Raw genomic sequence first — 18,991 nt, 5'->3', positions numbered from 1 at the left:
TTCTTGGTGGCCGCTTCCTCCCGCCCGCTGGGGGGAAGATCTCTGTCCTCCCCTTCCTCCTCACCCCATCCAATGATACCTATTTCTTGCAGCGTCAGTCAATGGAGGACTGTCCCTTTAAATAGAGCTCCTCCAGCTGACAGACCTTACTGTGCATGCGCAGTCCGCCCGCCGCGCAGCTCAGCAGCGAGGAACCCGGAAGACCAGGTAAGTGGCTCCAATTAGCCTGCGATTGCGCGCGGGGCAGACTGATTTCACCGGGCGCGTTACCCACGCGCTCAATTGCCCGCCCGGCGCCAACCCACTGCCATGGTAATATCGGGCCCATTAACTTTGTTTCTCTCTCCACAGATGCTGCCTCAGTTGCTGAGTATTTCCAGCACTTTTTGTTTTTATTTCAGATTTCCAGCATTCGCAGTATTTTGCTTTTGAGTCAGCAAGTAGATGTAGGTTCATTACACACTCAAACTGGCTACATGTTCAGTAAAAGATAAAATGACTTGATTTTGCATGGTTTCCTGTGCCTAAAAATTCCCACAAGCAAACAATATAGGTGCCTCATGTTCAAAAAAAATACCAAGTGGCCAAAGAGTCTTGACAACAACATCTGGTGGACAAATGGCTAAAAATTTGGAAATGTTTAAGCAACATGGAAATCCAGAGGGAATAATTCATACCCTTGTTATGCTAAAATATGTAAAATATTATGCAGAAAATAAAGTATATATACCATGCAGCTTGTAAGACTTATCAATAAAACTATTGAATTTAAGTAAAATCCTTTGGGCAAAGTCAGGCAGAAAACAAATTATGTATTTTGCAATCAAAGCTGTCAATAATGCAAGACCTATAAACATTTACACTCTCATTAGATACTGAAAACAACTATGCTGTATAATCAAATAACATGCAGAACACTGATAGCTTGCCAAAATGTCACAGCAATAAAATCAAACTAATCATCCCAGAAAATGATGTTGTGTGTTAAGCTGCAGAAACTAAGTGTTCATGCATTGTACAGTGCAGGCCTGGCTAACTGAAAGCATTCAAAAGTGAAGATCTTCACTTACAAAATATTCTACTTTCTATTCAAAGATTCTGTAGATTGCTGTAGGATATATTTATTTGTCAGAAATAAATCTGACGCAATATAATGCAACAGACGTTAAACCATATAAAATATTAATATATCTTAAGATCGAATATATTTTCTAAACTGAAGTTGCAAATGGATGCTTGGTGTTGAGGGAGGTCATTAAAACATCATAATAAAATATTTTTCTCTGTGCAAATGTAAAACTAATAATCTATTTGCATAACCTTCTTTGAGGCCAATATTCTATAATAACAATCCTTACTATCTGCAAAGCTGGATGCGTCAAATTAAAGATGCAGATTACTGTTCCAATGGAATTCCTTGGCAATACATAAAGAATGTTCATCACAAATTCCCACCAGATGAATTAAATAATTCTAAATTGGCTTGTTTAATGCATTTTGATGTTCTCTTAAAAACACAAATGTACCGTTCTACTTTCGCACAGGCTGCTGACGGAGGAAAGATTAATAAATTCCCATCTGTGATGTAGAATTTGAGATTTCTTTCATTCTATCCATCTGTACATCCATACTTTTGTGTATCTTTGGTTTTCCTCCTGAACTGTCCATCAGAATTTTTTTCTGGAGGTTTATGGTTTTTATTTTTAACAGAAGTGATTTTTCCTTCTCTTTGGTAGGCAAACAATTAATATATCATTATGGGAATCTTCTGTAGTTTATATTTTTAACTTATTGCATCCAAAATGGAAGTATGAAGAAGTAAATCATTTAATTAACAGTGTCCTAACCGCTGTAGAATTCAAAAGTGCTTTACCTTAGAGGAGTAAGTGTGGCCATCAGAACCGCAGACAGAACTGGGATGCAACACTGCACAAGGTTTGCACTTGACCAAATTGGCTCCTCCGACCCATTGTTTACGAAGAAGACTGTCCTTTTTCTGTCTGAAACTGCAAAGCAAAATACAGTTGATCATACTAAGTGATGAAGCACAGTGTATTACATTAACAACCTCCACGTCACAATTTCTGGAGATTTTACAAAGGTGAGATTACAGTGTGGAAGAACAGATTCAAAGTAGACATCAGATCAGTAAATGTTTGTGCACATACTGTATCTGACCCATAAAAAGGATTGTAGCCTGTGGTTATTTGCAAATTGCTCCATTTTATGCTCTCTTCTTCCTCGCACTATATGCCTGGTGAAGTAGAATCTGTTTAGTACAAAACTAATATTCTTTTAAATTATCTTTTGCTTATAAAATTGACACTTGATATATCCATCATACAAGGCAAACTAGAGGTTCTGTCAGCATTGGAAATTACAGTGACCACACGTCACTGCAGGAGGAAGCATTGGCTTTCTCCCCCTTGCCCTTTTGTTGTTCTCCCGTCTGAATCTTTTGAATTTTAGCAAAAAGCTTCCTCTAATAGGAACAGGAGTTTGCTAGTCTTGCAATGCAGAAATGTGGATCATGCACCAATTTTGGCAGGATACAATGTTTGGATGCATACCTAGGATAGCTTTCAGGCTTTGTTGTTGCTTTTTGAAGCCTTCCAAAACGGTTTCTACTTGGTGATCAAACAGACATCAATTACAAATTTCTGGAAGAAGGGAGGATCAAAAATTTTGTTTTGAAGGTCAACAAGGAATATCTCAGGCTGCAAACTAGTGTGTCACTTTATGTGAAGGGCATCCATGGTGCAATAGCTTGCGTTTGGGAATAATATTGTCTGCATTGGTCTGAGTTCTTATTCTAATTTGTGAAGACATTGGGGTCTTACCTGTACTTATCGAACTATTTATGGATGAAACTAATCTAGCGTGCTCAATAGGATGCTGCAGACTTTTTGCATGAAACACTGACAGTTGCCCAGTTATCTGGCCTTTTATGTTCCTCTCTGGAGGGATCGTTTTCTAACTTTCTGGGGATTTCCCACACTGAGACTACACATGAAAATCATATGAGAATCTGCTACACACTGCATAGCAATGGCCCCTGAACGGTCACAGGATCTCTATATAGCCAATCAGGCATGCATGGGAGTGATGCACATTGGTTCAGGTTATCCAGTGTTGCCCTGTTGGTGGTCCACATAGCAATGGGAAGAGGAAAGCCTGGTAACTTTGTTTAACAGATAATTCTACATCAAAGGGTGTATTCTTTTTTCATACAAAGGGTTGTGGGAATGAGGAATGCAGTGTTTTAGAAGGCCAGAGACGGAGAATCAATTGAATTGTTTAAAAGGGACATAGATACCTACTTTGGAAGTAAGGAGGTTAAAGGGTAGGGACAAAAATGCAGGAAAATTAATTTTAAAAGATAGCACTGCCATGGCTAACAAAATGGAAAAGTAGGCTCAATGGGACAAAGAGTGTAATCTTCTTCCTAAGTACTTACGGCATTAATGACTTTTGAAATAAATTGATACTTAGTCAAACTTGAAGCAAAACCTAATAAATCAAAACTTTTATGGAACATATGGTAGAGAACTGATCTACAAGGGTTGTCTTATGAATTCCAGGAAACACAGAACAAATGGTCAAAAACTACTTTTTTCCTCTTTGAATGGTTAACGGTCAAAGCTGTTTTCAGGAAAAGAAAAGTAATGGCATGGTTCAGAAAGAGGTCTTAAACATAAGAGTGTAGAAGACCACTGACCAAAATGGCTACTATGGCTTAAATTTGTGAAGGGGGCAATATCCAAAGCTCCTTGTACCAATTAGATGACAGTACATTATATCATACTGTACACAAAGCTTAAACAAATGAGAAATAATTCTTTCTATTTAACTAAACTATTAGTGCAACTTTATTTTATTATATACAAATGTTCATTTTACAAATTTGTAACATTTAACTGGTAATAACAGATCCAAAAGAACAAACATGTCTGCATTAGATGTTATCTTTGACCAGATTTAATTTCCATAATCTTTTTCATTCCTTTTATAACTGCTGTACCATCATTATCAACAATTTACATCAATTACTTTGTTTCACACTGTTGTAGCAACACACAAACTATTGTACTTAATTAGCTTACTATTTTATCACATTCATCATATTCAAGTTACATTTTAAGAACCAACATTTGGAATGTTGTAAGATTTATACACAAAATCATGGTTGTTTTCAAATTGTTTTAATCACTAAAATTGTATTTTTAATGAAAAATCTGACTTTAAGTGTGCATTCACATAATAACTGCAGTGTTGGTGTGAAGTGGTTTTGCTTTGGCCTGAGGCTGCAGTTACAGTGGAAATTAAGCCTGAAGCTGGAATCAGAGGCCTAGTAATGAATCTGGGCCCTCGCCGACAGCAGCCCTCAGTTTAGTCCTGGGAGGGGGGCGTTGGAGCGAGCTACGGGGAATGGGAGTGATTGCGACTCCTGTGGAGTCAGGAAAGAACTCCTGCTCCTCTGGCTCCACAGGAACATTTTGTTAAAAAAAATTCCAGCTACCTGATGTTGACGGCTGCTGAAGAATCCTGAGCAGGGCAGGTTCGATGCCTCCCCTGCTCATCGTCAACAGATTTTGAAATGGGGTCCTCAACAGGGGTCAGGCCCCTAATTTAATCTTCTAATGCCTGTGACAGGGCTTCTGCCCAGGAAACCTAAAAACTGGGCCCCACAAATTTAGCAGTGGGACCAACACCTGCGCAAACTGGGTGCGGGCCATCCCACTGCTAAATTGGTATGCTTTACACCTTTTTAACACCTGAAATCACTAAATACGGCTGCAATCCATACCAATTTCTACCCCAGAATCTCTTCACTTGAGGCCTTAACACCTGATCTACATGGCACAAATTTACCATTAGTGCACAGCTAAAACTACCTAACAATACTCCCAGTCAAAAGGAAAAACTTTAAGCAGTTTTTTTTCATTCATTCACATAATCTGAAACAATTCCCACTAAATTAGGCAAAAAAAACAATTTGAGTCAATTATTTAGCAGTCTTCAAACTAGTGGTAATTATGAATTAGTTATCATTGCCCATAATAGCCATATGATTCACAAATTTATTGCTAAATTACACTATATTAAAAAGCCAATTAAGACACAATTGAAACTTAGAATCATCATTTATTTTACTGATCTGAAATATTAGTTACACATGAATTAATGAACTTCATTCCATTGTGTGTGAATATTGAGTGGTAAAAAGTATGGCAGATGGATTTCAATGTGGGGAAATGTGAGGTCATCCATTTTGGATCCAAGAAAGACAAATTGGAATATTTTCTTAATAGGGAGAGATGAGGAGCTGTGGATTTAGGTGTCCATTTATGCAAATCACAAGAAGCTAGTGCACAGGTACAAAAATTAATCAGAAAAGCTAATGAAAAGTTTGCCTTTATCTCAAGGGGGTTAGAATATAAAAGTAAGGAAGTGATGCGTCAGTTGTATAGAATCTTAATCAGACCCCATCTGGAGTACTGCATTCAGTTTTGGGCACCGAATCCCAAGAAAGATATATTGGCCTTGGAAGCGGTACAGCGCAGTTTCACCTGTGAGCGATTTAATCGAGGACTTAAGTTGAAAAGTTATTTCATAGGGTAGATGCAGTGAAGCTATTTCCTCTGGTAAGGGAATCCAGAACAAGAGGGCATAATCTTAAAATTAGAGCTGGGCCATTTAGGAATGAAATCAGGAAGCATATTTTCACACAATGGGTAGTGGAAATCTGGAACTCTTTCCCCCCAAAAAGGCTATGGATACTGGGACAGATGAAATTTTCGAGACTGCAATCAATAAATTTTTATTAGGTAAGGGTACCAAAGGATATGGAGCAAAGATGGGTAAATGGAGTTGAGGTACAGATCAGCCATGATTTAATTGATTGGTGGAACAGTAGTAGGCGACAGTATAGTTAGAGGGATAGACACTGTTCTCTGCAGCCAAGAGCGAGAGTCCCGAAGGCTGTGTTGCCTACCCAGTGCCAGGGTTAAGGACATCTTCTCAGGGCTGGAGAGAAACTTGGAGTGGGATGGGGAGGATCCAGTTGTCGTGGTCCACGTAGGTACCAACGACATAGGTAGGATGAAGAAAGAGGTTCTGCTGAGGGAATTTGAGCAGCTAGGGGCTAAATTAAAAAGCAGAACCACAAAGGTGATAATCTCCGGATTATTACCTGAGCCACGAGCAAATTGGCACAGGGTAAATCAGATCAGAGAGATGAATGCGTGGCTCAAAGATTGGTGTGGGAGAAGTGGGTTTCGATTCATGGGGCACTGGCACCAGTACTGGGGAAAGAGGGCAGATGGAGTTTAATTTAGATAAATGTGAGGTGATGCATTTTGGTAGATCGAATCTGCTGGGACAGGCTTCACCTGAACCATGCTGGGACCAGTATTCTGGCAAACCAAATAACTAGGGCGGTAGAGAAGGCTTTAAACTAAATAGAGGTGGGGAGGGCTCAGGTGGGGCGAAGTTTAGATTGATAAAGAGAAAAGACAAGAAAGTAGTACAGGAAAGTGATGGGGGGAATGATAAACAGTGTGTGTCAGGAAGGAATAGAGCATACATATAAGAGTGCACTAGCAAATGGGGCCGGGGTAGGAAAGAATGGTAAAAAGACAAAATTAAAGGTTCTTTATCTGAATGCACGCAGCATTCGTAATAAGATAGATGAATTGACGGCACAAATAGAAACAAATGGGTATGATCTCGTGGCCATTACAGAGACGTGGTTGCAAGGTGACCAAGGTTGGGAGCTAAATATTCAGGGTTATTTAATATTTCGGAAGGATAGGAAAAAAGGTAAAGGTGGTGAGGTAGCTCTGTTAATAAAGGATGAAATTGGTATAATAGTGAGAAATGATCTTGGCTCAGGGGATCAAGATGTCGAATCAATTTGGGTGGAGGTAAGAAATAGCAAGGGAAAGAAATCACTGGTGGGAGTAGTATATAGGCCCCCTAACAGTAGCTACACTGTAGGGCAAAATATTAATCAGGAAATAAGGGGGGCTTGTAAAAAAGGTAATGCAATAATCATGGGCGATTTTAACTTTCACATAGATTGGACAAATCAAATTGGCAAAAATAGCCCTGAGGAGGAGTTCATGGAGTGTATTAGGGATTGTTTCATAAACCAATACATCGGGGAACCAACCAGGGAATAGGCCATTTTGGATCTGGTAATGAGTAACGAAACAGGATTAATTAATGATCTCAAAGTAAAGGATCCCTTGGGAAGCAGCGATCATAACATCCAGTTTGACAGCGAGGATCTTGGGTCTGAAACTACTGTGTTAAACTTAAAAAAGGGCAATTATAAAGGAATGAGGGCGGAATTGGCTCAAGTGGACTGGGGTAAACCGATTAGATGGTATGACGGTGAATAAGCAGTGGCAAACATTTAAAAAGATATTTTATGACTCGCAACAAAAATATATCCCTGTGAGGAGGAAAGACTCCACAAAAAGGGTGAACCAACCATGGCTAACTAAGGAAGTCAAGGATGTTATCAGGTTAAAAGAAAAAGCATACAACATGGCAAAGATTACTGGTAAGCCCGAAGATTGGGAAAACTTTAAAAACCAGCAAAGGATGACTAAAAGAATAATGAAGAGGGAGAAAATAAATTATGAGAGTAAACTGGCAAGAAATATAAAAACTGACAGTAAAAGCTTTTACAAGTGTATAAAAAGGAAGAGGGTAGCTAAAGTAAACATTGGTCCCTTAGAGGATGAGACTGGGAAAATAATAATGGAAAACAAGGAAATGGCAGAGGAACTGAACAGATATTTTGTAGCTGTCTTCACAGTAGAAGACACGAATAACATACCAATAATAGTAGAAAATCAAGGGGCAAAGGGGAGGGAGGAACTAAAAACAATCACTATCACTAGAGAAAAAGTATTAGGTAAAATAACAGGTCTAAAGGCTGACAAGTTCCCTGGACCTGATGGCTTGCATCCGAGGGTCTTAAGTGAATGGGTAAAAATTTGGCAGATGGAATATAATGTGGGAAAATGTGAAGTCATCCACTTTGAGAGGAAAAATAAAAAAGCAAACTGTTATCTGAATGGAGAAATACTACAAAATTCTGCAGTACAGAGGGATCCGGGTGTCCTTGTACATGAAACACAAAAAGTCAACATACAGGTGCAGCAGGTAATCCGGAAGGCAAACGGAATATTGGCCTTTATTTCTAGGGGGATGGAGTATAAAAGCAGGGAAGTCATGCTACAACTGTACAGGGTGCTGGTGAGACCACACCTGGAGCACTGCGTACAGTTCTGGTGCCCTTATTTAAGGAAGGTCATACTTGCATTGGAGGCAGTTCAGAGAAGGTTCACTAGGTTGAATCCGGGTATGGAAGGGTTGTCTTATGAGGAAAGATTGAACAGGTTGGGTCTATACTCATTTGAGTTTAGAAGAATGAGAGGATTTTTTTTTGAAACATGCAAGATTCTGAGGGGACACGATAGGGTAGATGCTGAGAGTATGTTACTCCTCAAGGGGGAATCTAAAACCAGGGAGCATAGACTCAGAATAAGGGGTCGCCCGTTTAAGACGGAAATGTGGAGGCATTTCTTCTCCCAGAGGGTCGTGAATCTTTGGAATTCTTTACCCCAAAAAGCTGTGGAGGCTGAGTCATTGAATACATTCAAGGCTGAGTTAGACAAATTTTTGATCAGCAAGGGAGTCAGAGGATATGGCGAAAGGGCGGGAAAGTGGAGTTAAGGTAAAAATCAGATCAGCCATGATCTCATTAAATGGCGGAGCAGGCTCCCTATGTTTTTTATTTAAGTATAGATTTTAGGACTATTTCAATTTTACAGCCCATTAGGAAAAAAACACATTGCCATTGCCCATTATTTCCAACAGAATTCCCGGTTCCCCTTGAAATATATCTGTTCTAAGTGGAGGTGTTCAGAGAGGCATATGTCCCACAGAGTCATTTGTAGAAGATGGGGAAAGGCACATTCTTTCTGCCAATAGTGAGAATTGGGCTAGTCTGAGCATCTAAGATGGCTCCTGAACCCCTGGAGACAAACTCCCAGCAGACAGGATAGCGAATGAAAGAATTTCAGTAATGGTCATGGCTTTTGTGATATCCTGGATTGCTGCCCAGAATTGTTTGATTTAGGGGCAGGCTCAAAAGGTGTAGAGAAGTGCATCAGTCTGACCAAATATCTCCAATATTCATTTGAAAGGGAGAAGATGTACCCAGCATGGTGACACCCTTCTTATGTTAGACTCTGAACCCATTCATGGAAAACAAGCTGGGAATTCTTTGTTGCACCATATTGTGAAGAGGGCCAACAGAACTAGTGGAAGTTTCAGACAATGCAAGTCCCCTTCCATATTAGTAGTGTAAATGCAACTATGGTGTTCTTCTGCACTTCCTCTAATCTCATACAAGGATGTATAAAGGTGGGCTGGATAGGGGTGTAGGTTGGGAGACTTCAGTCTCCGTACCCAGTCATAGGTTCTGTGGCAAGGCTGCGTTCAAGGCCACAATTCACCTAAGCTGGGTGACCCAATCGTAATTTGTATGTCTTGGGAATCCAAGTTCTCCTTTACATTTGGGAACTTGTAAACATCTGAGGTGTATCTGTGGCTGTTTGCCTACTCACAAGAACTTAGATATGCACCTGTCAAGATAATGGAACTATTAGGCTAGGACTCCGATAGACAATAGAAAAAGAAGTCAGATCAGCACATTCATCTCTATTGTGCTTGCTTATCCCAGGAATGGTCTGCCTATAACCAGGAGAATACCAATCAGTTTAGGTTCCCTTCCTCGCCTTCACACAAGTCCCTCCTCACCAATCCTACAACACGTCCCTGCAGATGGAGGGGCAGGTTGATGGCAGATGCTAAAGGCAGCACGTTATCATCTGCTTCCAGTTCCACAACAAAAAAGTGTCACAACTGAACACCATTTCCATAAAACATAGCATAGGCCCTTGCCCCTGTGTATCTGACTGTTTCTCCTTTGTGACCACACTGATCTGAAGCACATTAAATTATTGTATCGATATGCACAAATATACTGTCAATGAACCTTCCTGTAAAAGCTATGCTGAGGAAATGAATAATTACACTGATGTGGAAACCAGTTTGAAATTTTTCTCTAATTTCTTTCAAATATTTATACTTGAGTGTTAATTGTTAAATGTTTGTTTTTCTGCAATTTACTTATTTATAATGATTTATTTTTTGAAATAAAGTTTATATATATAATTTACAAAAAATCTTATATCTGTGCTCACTTCCGGTCAATGTATTCCCTCCACATTTATAACAGAAACTGCCGATGTGAATTTGTCCTGTTGGAATTATACCATCCCACCAGTGGTGATGCTGTAGCACCTCAGTGTTGCATCTCCCAGCTCCTCAGTCTGTGCTGTCGAGATGCACCTATTAACTGTTGTTCTCTGCTTCTCAAATTACTGTATATTTTGCTATTTAACTATAAATAGTATCAAATGCTTTACAAAATTAACAGAATGTACAACTTTAAAATGGGGACTGAATTAGGTCTGCACCGTGGGATGTTTTGCGATGTTAAAGGCGCTACATAAATGCAAGTTGTTGTTGCCCACCCGGTCTAATTATTCCTTACTCTCTAATTTCATTTCACTTTAAGACTGCACTTGGCCTTGACTCTCCCTGTGCAACACCACAGGAGACCAACTTGTACATTAAAAAAATGACAATGTTATTTTACCTTCATGCATGTTGTCAGCATATTAGTGATAATGAAAAATATTTTTTATCAGACTACAACTGTTACATTTAACTACTACTATCAATCATATCTAAATAACATGGATCCACATTGCTCCTAGCAACATTTCCTGCCTCTTCTTCCTTGATATAGTATCCATTTTCAAATCTATGAAACCCATTCTACCAATCTGTAAAAGTGAAGTCTTATACTCATGCTAAAGAATTAGTCCCTCGTTCTGCTAGGTTAGAAAGGCACTAGTGAGACAGTGGAAGGGTAACCACCTTTTTCCTGTTGCTGAGGGCGCACAGCAACAGGTAGCAAAACTATAAAAAACCCTGGAAGTTGTTGCAAATGTTAATTTAAAAAAATGAAAGATTTGCAAGAATGTTTAGAGCATAGCAGCAAATAAATAGTGGCAAATTCAAATAAGTAATCCATTAGGTATTGTTTAAGTACCTCCACCTAACCTGAATGAGAACGCATTTTAGCAAAACAAAAATGACATGTAAAATCTTTATTAACTATCATTGATATTTAAGCAATACTTCATATCCTAAATTAAACATAAATAAGAAAGTATATATTTTTATTTTGGATAAGAGAAAAGAATATGAAGACTTAGTAGATACCTTGAGTAGAAATAGTGGAGATACTACATGTAATGGGTGTCATTTTTCATTGCTAAATGAATTAAGCAACTTTACAAAGCTGAAAAGGTTCTGGTTAATTCAACCTAAACACACACATATGCAGTAGAGTATTGCAGCTCTAAAAAACATAATGGTGGGAATTTTAACTCCTGTTTATCCTGGCCGCGCAAAGGCAACTTCGGTGGTCTGACCTGGTTCTTGCTGTTGGGGCAGCCACTCTGGGCGCCCCGCTGACTTCCTGGTTAAGATGGCATACTAGGACCCCGATTTGCATAAATGTATGAGGCTCCTGCCTGACTCGGTCAGGTGTCTCATATGCCTGAATAATCAGCCATTTTAAAATCGCAACGGATCGGGGACAGACCGGGTAACTCAACTACTCTATTTTAATTACCCCTTCCACCAGCAGAGGGAGTTAAAATTCCAACCCCCCCCCCCCCCACAAAGTATTTCTTAGAATAAAACTCTTTCCTGTCAGCTGATGCTATGACAGCCCTGATAGAATGTTACATGCTTCTAAGACTTCCTCGTGTCATATAAATCACAGAACAAATTGATAAGCAGTAATGCAAGGTATTGAATCGATGATAAAACTCAAACAGAAAAACTCAAAACAATTAAGTGGAAGAGCTGTCCAGTTGTAAAAACAAAAGATTTCTGGGAATATGTTCAATATTGTAATGTACTCTCAGGATTCAGATACAGTTGAGCTTTGCTCTTTGCTTATGGAATTATACAAGCCCTGAACTATGTTATAGCATGTTGATGTAGTCTACATGGATTTTAGCAAGGCTTTTGACAAGGTCCCACATGGCAGATTGGTCAAAAAAGTAAAGGCCCATGGGATCCAAGGGAATGTGGCAAATTGGATCCAAAATTGGCTCAGTGGCAGGAAGCAAAGAGTAATGGTCAACGGGTGTTTTTGTGACTGGAAGGCTGATTTCAGTGAGGTGCTGCAGGGCTCAGTACTAGGTCCTTTGCTTTTTGTGGTATACATTAACAATTTGGATTTAAACGTAGGGGGCATGATTAAGAAGTTTGCGGATGACACAAAGATAGGCCGTGTGGTTGATAGTGAGGAGGAAAGCTCTAGACCGTAGGAAGATATCAATGGACTGGTCAGATGGGCAGAAAAGTGGCAAATGGAGTTCCATCCGGAGAAGTGTGAGGTAATGCATTTGGGGAGAGCAAACAAGGCAAGGGAATACACAATAAATGGGAGGATACTGAGAGGTGTAGAGGAAGTGAGGGATCTTGGAGTGCATGTCCACAGATCCCTGAAGGTAGCAGGACAGGTAGGTAAGGTGGTTGAGAAAGCATATGGAATGCTTTCCTTTATTAGCCGAGGCATAGAATATAAAAGCAGGGATGTTATGCTGGAACTCTATAAAACACTAGTTAGGCCACAGCTTCAGTACTGCGCACAGTTCTGGTCACCACATTACAGGAAGGATGTAATTGCACTAGAGAGGGTGCAAAGGAGATTTACGAGGATGTTGCCAGGACTGGAGAATTTAAGCTATGATGACAGATTGGATAGGCTGGGGTTGTTTTCCTTGGAACAGAGGAGGCTGAGAGGTGATTTGATTGAGGTGTACAAAATTATGAGGGGCCTAGATAGAGTGGATAGGAAGGATCTATTTCCCTTAGCGGAGGGGTCAATAACCAGGGGGCATAGATTTAAAGTGATTGGTAGAAGGATTAGAGTGGAAATGAGGAAAAAAAAATTCACCCAGAGGGTGGTGGGGGTCTGGAACTCACTGTCTGAGAGGGTGGTAGAGGCAGAAACCCTCAACTCATTTAAAAAATACCTGGATGTGCACCTGAAGAGCCGTGACCTGCAGGGCTACGGACCAAATGCGGGAACGTGGGATTAGGCTGGGTGGCTCGTTTCTCAGCCGCGCGGGCACGATGGGCCGAATAGACTCTTTCTGTGCTGTAAATTTTCTATGATTCTTTTAATACACTCCCAGTCATCAGTTATTCTCCATTTTGAAGTTATATGTGAACTACTGTACTATAATAATAGAATACAGTACCATCTAGTGATGGGAGTGGTTGATGGCTTCCATATTTAAACTACAATGACAACTATCTTTGAGTCAATTTAATTCCATGACAGACATGAAATTTTCCATGTAAATACCAATACATTGAACTATATTGGCAGTTGACATTGACTGTTGAGAAGCTGTATACAATGATTAAAATTACTAAAACTTTAGCAATTTGATGTCTAGACCCTGCACGCACTTGTCCACATTATCAAGGCTGCAATTTTGGAACCTGCATAATAAGTATCTAGGCTATGACAGCATGCTACATTTTTTTCATTAAAATTAATTTTAAAATAGCTTCTGCTGCTGAAAAGAAAATTCTAGAATGTTCTCCAATTAAAATGAAGATATTTAGGCACCATTTATGATATAAAGATCAATTAATAATGTACACATAACAATTATTTTTATCCATTTTAGTGCTTGTGTGGCTTATTGGCACATTAAATTAGCTTCAATTAAAAAAAACCTGGTTTGGTTTTGAAGGGGAGATTATTCACCTTTAACAGTACTTTTTTCATATACTTTGTATTCTTCACATATAATGGTTTTCTTCTTGCAGAAATTCCTCTTGGGAAGATAAAGGGAAATTTATCTATTCCAGGCAGAGGCTATATAATCCCATTAAACTACGGAGCTGATTCTGTGGTCCTGCTGCTCCTCGCAACCAGTGCACACCATTAGTGCAGTGACCTTCTCCAAGATCTAAAAATTAGGTTATTTAAGTTTATGGAACACCACTGCTGTACACATTTGCCCAGGTACGGATTCGGTACTGATGGAGAGGACAGGAATTCCTTAAGGGCTACTGGGAAAATATAAAGGCGTATAAGTATTTAAAATTAAATAGCTGGAGGGCGGGGGCTGTCAGAATTTTTTTCAGTCTTCAAAAAGACTAAAAATAGTTTTTAAATGTTAACCTTTCCAGAGGCTGTCAGGGCTGGGAAGGGGCGAGGGGGGGATGGAGAAGCGGCAAGCAAAAAGCAAGGGTAAGTGGACCTTGTGTCATGACTCAAAATGTAGTCTGTGGGCTAGTGGTAGAATGGCATAGGCCCCAGCCCCTGTTTGATGCTGCTTGAGGTTGGTGTGAGAAGGATATGCGTGACTAGTACTCCAGGCACAATCACCACAACACAGCAGTGCATCATGCCTGGCAAGAGATGATGGCCAGGCACATATCTGCATAACCCAGGAATAGATGTGGGTGAGGACGGCATATTTTAAGAAACCTGACAAGACTACCCAACAGTACCATGTACTAGTTAGATTGTTACATCGAGTTACATTGAAACTACAGCACAGAAACAGGCCATTCGGCCCAAGTGGTCTATGCTACACAAGCCTCCTCCCTCCCTACTTCATTTAACCTTATCCGGATACCCTTCTGATCCTTTCTCCCTCATGTGCTTTTCTAGTTTCCTCTTAAATGCATCTATGCTATTTGTCTCGACTACTGCTCGTGGTAGCGTGTTCCACATTCTTACCACTCTTTGGGTAAAGAAGTTTGTCCTGAATTCCCTATTGGATTTATTAGTGACTATTTTATATTCATGATCTCTAGTTTTGAACTCCCCCACAAGTGGAAACATCGTCTCTATCCTATCAAACCCTATCAGGTCACCCCTTAGCCTTCTCTTTTCTAGAGAAAAGAGCCCCAGCCTTTCCTGATAAGGATATCCTTTCAGTTCTGGAATCATCCTTGTGAATCTTTTTTGCACGTTCTCCAATGCCTCTACATCCTTTCTATAATATGGAAACCAGAATTGTGCACAATACTCCATAGAAACGTAGAAAATAGGAGCAGGAGTAGACCATTCGACCCCTCGAGCCGGCTTCGCCATTCAATATGATCATGGCTGATCCTTTATCTCAATGCTGTATTCCTGCTCTCTCCCCATACCCCTTGATGCCTTTTGTGTCTAGAAATCTATCTAGCTCCTTCTTAAATATATTCAGTAAGTTGGCCTCCACAGCCTCCTGTGATAGAGAATTCCACAGGATTACCACCCTCTGAGTGAAGAAATTTCTCCTCATCTCAGTCCTAAATGTCCTACCCTGTATCCTGAGAATGTGTCCCCTCGTTCTGGACCCCCCATCCTCCCTGCATCCAGTCTGTCTAGCCCTATCAGAATTTTATATGTTTCAATGCGATCCCCTCTCATTCTTCTAAACTCGAGTGAATACAGGCCAAGTCGATCCAATCTCTCCTCATACGACTGACCTGCCATCCCAGGAATCAGTCGGGTGAACCTTCGCTGCACTCCCTCTATGGCAAGTGTATCCTTTCTTAGGTAAGGAGAACAAAACTGCACACAATACTTCTGGTGTGGTCTCATCAAGGCCCTGTATAACGGCAGTAAGACATCCTTGCTCCTGTACTCAAATCCTCTTGCAATGAAGGCCAAAATATCATTTGCCTTCCTAACTGCTTGCTGCACCTGCATGTTTGCTTTCAGTGACTGGTGTACAAGGACACCCAGGTCCCTTTGTACATCAACATTCCCCAATCTGTCACCATTTAAATAATACTCTGCCTTTCTGTTTTTCCTTCCAAAGTGGATAACTTCACATTTATCCACATTATACTGCATCTGCCATGTATTTGCCCACTCACTCAACTTGTCTAAATCGCCTTGAAGCCTCTTTGCATCCTCTTCACAACTCACGATCCCACCTAGTTTTGTGTCGTCAGCAAACTTGGAAATATTACATTTGGTTCCCTGATCCAAATCATTGATATATATTGTGAAAAGCTGGGGCCCAAGCACTGATCCCTGCGGTACCCCACTAGTCACTGCCTACCACCCCGAAAAAGATCCATTTATTCCTACTCTCTGTTTCCTGTCTGTTAACCAATTTTCAATCCATGCCAGTATATTACCATCAATCCCACGTGCTTTAATTTTGCACACTAACCTCTTATGTGGGACTTTATCAAAGTCCTTCTGAAAATCCAAATAAAGCACATCCACTGGTTCTCCCTTATCTATTCTACCAGTTACATCCTCAAAAAACTCCAACAGGTTTGTCAAACATGATTTCCCTTTCTCATAAATCCATGTTGACTTTGTCTATAACGTTGGTATTTTCCAAGTGTGGTCTAACCAAGGTTCTCTACAAGTTTAACATAGCTTCTTTGCTTTTCAATTCTATCCCTCTAGAAATGAACCTTAGTGCTTGATTTGCCTTTCTGATCACCTTATTAACCTGCATCGCTACTTTTAGTAATAAAAACAGAAAATGCTGGAAAAGCTCAGCAAGTGAGGCAGCATCTGTGGAGAAAGAAACAGAGTTAACGTTTCAGGTCGAAAAACTTTTGTAAGAACGAACCAACTTGATGAGCTTTTCCAGCATTTTCTGCTTTTATTTCAGATTTCTAGCATCCGCAGTATTTTGCTTTCACTACTTTTAGTGATTTGTGTACCTGTACCCCTAGATCCCTTTGCTCCTCTATTCTGTTTAGACTATTATTTTTCAAGCAGTATGTGGCCTCCTTATTCTTCCTACCAAAATGCACCACCTCACACTTATCTATATTGAAATTCATTTGCCAATTACATGCCTATTCTGCAAGTTTAGTAATGTCCTCTTGCATTTTGACACATTCTTCCCTTGTATTAACTACACCCCCCAATTTGGTTATGTCCAAATTTTGAAATTGTATTTCCGATTCCCGAATCCAAATTGATAATGTAAATTGTGAAAAACACCGATCCCTGTGGAACACCACTTCCCACCTTTTGCCAGTCTGAGTAGCTACCCTTAACCTCTACCATCTGTTTCCTGTTTTGTAGCCAGTTTGCTATCCATTCTGCTACCTGTCCCCTGATTCCACATGCTCTGACCTTAGCCATGAGTTTACCATGCAGTACCTTATTGTAGGCCTTTTGAACATCCAAATATATTACATCAACTGCATTACTTTTGTCTTCTCTTTATGACTTCTTCAAAGAATTCAATAAGGTTGGTCAAGTATGACTTTCCCTTCTGAAATCTGTGCTGACTATTCTTTCTTATATTTTCGTTCTATAGTTGTCTTTCTATTACATCTTTGAGTAAAGATTCCATTATCTTACCTACCACCAACGTTAAACTAACAGTTCCATAGTTCCCTGGACTTGTTCTATCTCCCTTTTTAAATATATGAGTCACATTAGCTGTCCACCAGTCCTCTAGGATTGCAACGGGATCTTGATAAATTGGGCCAGTGGGCCGATGAATGGCAGATGGAGTTTAATTTAGATAAATGTGAGGTGATGCATTTTGGTAGATCAAATCGGGCCAGGACCTACTCCGTTAATGGTAGGGCGTTGGGGAGAGTTATAGAACAAAGAGATCTAGGAGTACAGGTTCATAGCTCCTTGAAAGTGGAGTCACAGGTGGATAGGGTGGTGAAGAAGGCATTCGGCATGCTTGGTTTCATTGGTCAGAACATTGAATACAGGAGTTGGGATGTTTTGTTGAAGTTGTACAAGACATTAGTAAGGCCACACTTGGAATACTGTATACAGTTCTGGTCACCCTATTATAGAAAGGATATTATTAAACTAGAAAGAGTGCAGAAAAGATTTACTAGGATGCTACTGGGACTTGATGGTTTGACTTATAGGGAGAGGTTAGATAGACTGGGACTTTTTTCCTTGGAGAGTAGGAGGTTAAGGGGTGATCTTATAGAAGTCTATAAAATAATGAGGGGCATGGATAAGGTAGATAGTCAAAATCTTTTCCCAAAGGTAGGGGAGTCTATAACAAGGGGACATAGATTTAAAGTGAGAGGGGAGAGATACAAAAGGGTCCAGAGGGGCAATTTTTTCACTCAAAGAGTGGTGAGTATCTGGAACGAGCTGCCAGAGGCAGTAGTAGAGGCGGGTACAATTTTGTCTTTTAAAAAGCATTTGGACAGTTACATGGGTAAGATGGGTATAGAGGGATATGAGCCAAGTGCGGGCAATTGGGACTAGCTTAGTGGTATAAACTGGGCGACATGGACATGTTGGGCCGAAGGGCCTGTTTCCATGTTGTAAACTTCTATGACTCTATGACTCAATGGCACTATTCCCTTTTCGAGTGAATTATTACATATATCTATGTAATAGTGCCTCTGCTACCTCTTCCCTAGCTTCTTTTAATATGAGCGGACGCAATCCATCCGGACCAGGGGTCTTATCCTCCCTCAGTTTGATTAGTTTATCAATTATCTCCCTCTTTCTATCTTAAACGTTTTCATATTTTTTTCAACCTCTTCTTCTAATGTCCTGCCCACCTTGTTAGGCTCTCTGGTAAATACGGAGGCAGAATAACTATTCAGTATTTCTGCCATTTCGCTGTTGATACCTGTGAGTTTATCTTGTGCATCCCTTAGTGGCCCTATCCCTATTTTGATTTTTCTTTTGTTATTTATGTGTCTGTAGAATACTTTACTATTTCTTTTTATATTCCTTGACAATTTAATCTCATAGTTCCTCTTTGCCTTCCGAATTGTTTTTTTTGACTCCTTTCCTAACCGTTTATCATCCTCTCCTTTATTGTCTATATAC

The 18,991-nt window shown here is 40.0% G+C and overlaps 1 protein-coding gene across 1 annotated transcript in view; it reads right to left on the bottom strand.

Annotated features, from left to right (window-relative positions):
* spock1 (SPARC (osteonectin), cwcv and kazal like domains proteoglycan 1) overlaps positions 1-18,991 on the bottom strand; it is a 480,071-nt gene that overhangs the window by 104,087 nt on the left and 356,993 nt on the right. The window contains exon 5 of the mRNA XM_067996251.1: positions 1,874-2,006. Coding sequence (XP_067852352.1) covers positions 1,874-2,006 — 133 coding nt within the window. The remainder of the gene's footprint in view (positions 1-1,873; positions 2,007-18,991) is intronic.

Source organism: Heptranchias perlo, chromosome 14, assembly GCF_035084215.1.
Source record: "Heptranchias perlo isolate sHepPer1 chromosome 14, sHepPer1.hap1, whole genome shotgun sequence".
NCBI classification, from domain to species: domain Eukaryota; kingdom Metazoa; phylum Chordata; class Chondrichthyes; order Hexanchiformes; family Hexanchidae; genus Heptranchias; species Heptranchias perlo.
The sequence above is the reverse complement of the archived record's forward strand: the minus strand, read 5'-3'. Positions and strand labels throughout refer to the sequence as shown.